The sequence below is a fragment of the Sphaeroforma arctica genome, assembly GCF_001186125.1.
Source record: "Sphaeroforma arctica JP610 unplaced genomic scaffold supercont1.9105, whole genome shotgun sequence".
Lineage (NCBI taxonomy): Eukaryota > Ichthyosporea > Ichthyophonida > Sphaeroforma > Sphaeroforma arctica.
This window is the reverse complement of record NW_014031453.1, coordinates 1-1,126: the sequence shown is the minus strand read 5'-3', so window position 1 is coordinate 1,126 and position 1,126 is coordinate 1. Positions and strand designations below refer to the sequence as shown.

Genomic DNA, 1,126 nt, shown 5'->3' with positions numbered 1-1,126 from the left:
ATATATGTGTAGTATATATATATATATATATATTATTATATATATATATATAGTTATTATATATATATATATATATATATATATATATATTATTTCCTGCACTCTCTCCTACCCTACCCATACATCTCTGTAATATATATCTACAGCTAGGCCAGTTGGTCAACCCAAGCTCTTACATCTTTATAACATATATCTACAACTCAGTGCTGTACATTCCTTCACTCCCACCCACCCTACCCATACATCCTTGTAATATATACATATAATCACACCCACTTCAGCTGGTCTAATTGAATCTCCCACCCACAAACTCTCCTCTGCGCCTACCTGCGCTTGTAGTGCTCCATACCTTACAGCTGAAGGGCATTGGCCGCACCAAATCAGACATGGCACCCGACAGACTGTCCCGAGAGCGGTGCGAAAGTACCGAACTTCCCACACGCTGCCTGGACACCACCGAGTGCACACACCCCGACACCCCCGCGTCTCAACCACCACACGCACACACACATAGCAGTCCATCAGCTACCTCGGGCGATGACAGCCCAGACAAGCACCGGCCAGCCACCGATAGGTATACGCACACACGTACACAGAGTCACAAGTCTGGTTTAACGTACACTGTCGCCAGCCGCAGCGCTACACACCTGTCTGCTGTACCGGGTGAGGGGTCGGCACGGGACAGGCCCAGGTCACAGCCACCCAGGCGCATCTGTGCCCTGCCCCCGAAACTAGTGTTTAAGAGGACCAGCACCCAACCGAACCTCAACCGCACCTCGGATTTCGGGACAGGGCCGGGATGAACGCCTGGTACTGTATGCCCTACAGTGAGAGATGGGGGTACGATCGACTGTAGTTAATCGGCTGACTCGTGGGTATAGAAAGGGCAAGATAGGCCCAGATCACAGCCACCACGGCCCCATATGTGTGCTGCTGCGGAGCCTTATATCTATGTGAACACAGCCTGGCCTGACCTGCACCTAGAATAATGAGACCAAGGGCCGCTTGACCTTATATCTACGTGAACACAGCCTGGCCTGACCTGCACCTAGAATAATGGGACCAAGGGTCGCTTAGCCTTATATCTATGTGAACACAGCCTGGCCTGACCTGCACCTAGAATTAT

The 1,126-nt window shown here is 50.0% G+C and overlaps 1 protein-coding gene across 1 annotated transcript; it reads left to right on the top strand.

Annotated features, from left to right (window-relative positions):
• Positions 1 to 386: 386 nt before the first annotated feature.
• Positions 387 to 803, top strand: SARC_16872 (hypothetical protein; the record flags this gene model as incomplete). Its single annotated transcript, XM_014289026.1, has 1 exon — positions 387 to 803. The coding sequence occupies one exon, from the start codon at positions 387 to 389 to the stop codon at positions 801 to 803; it is 417 nt and encodes a 138-aa protein (XP_014144501.1).
• Positions 804 to 1,126: the final 323 nt, after the last annotated feature.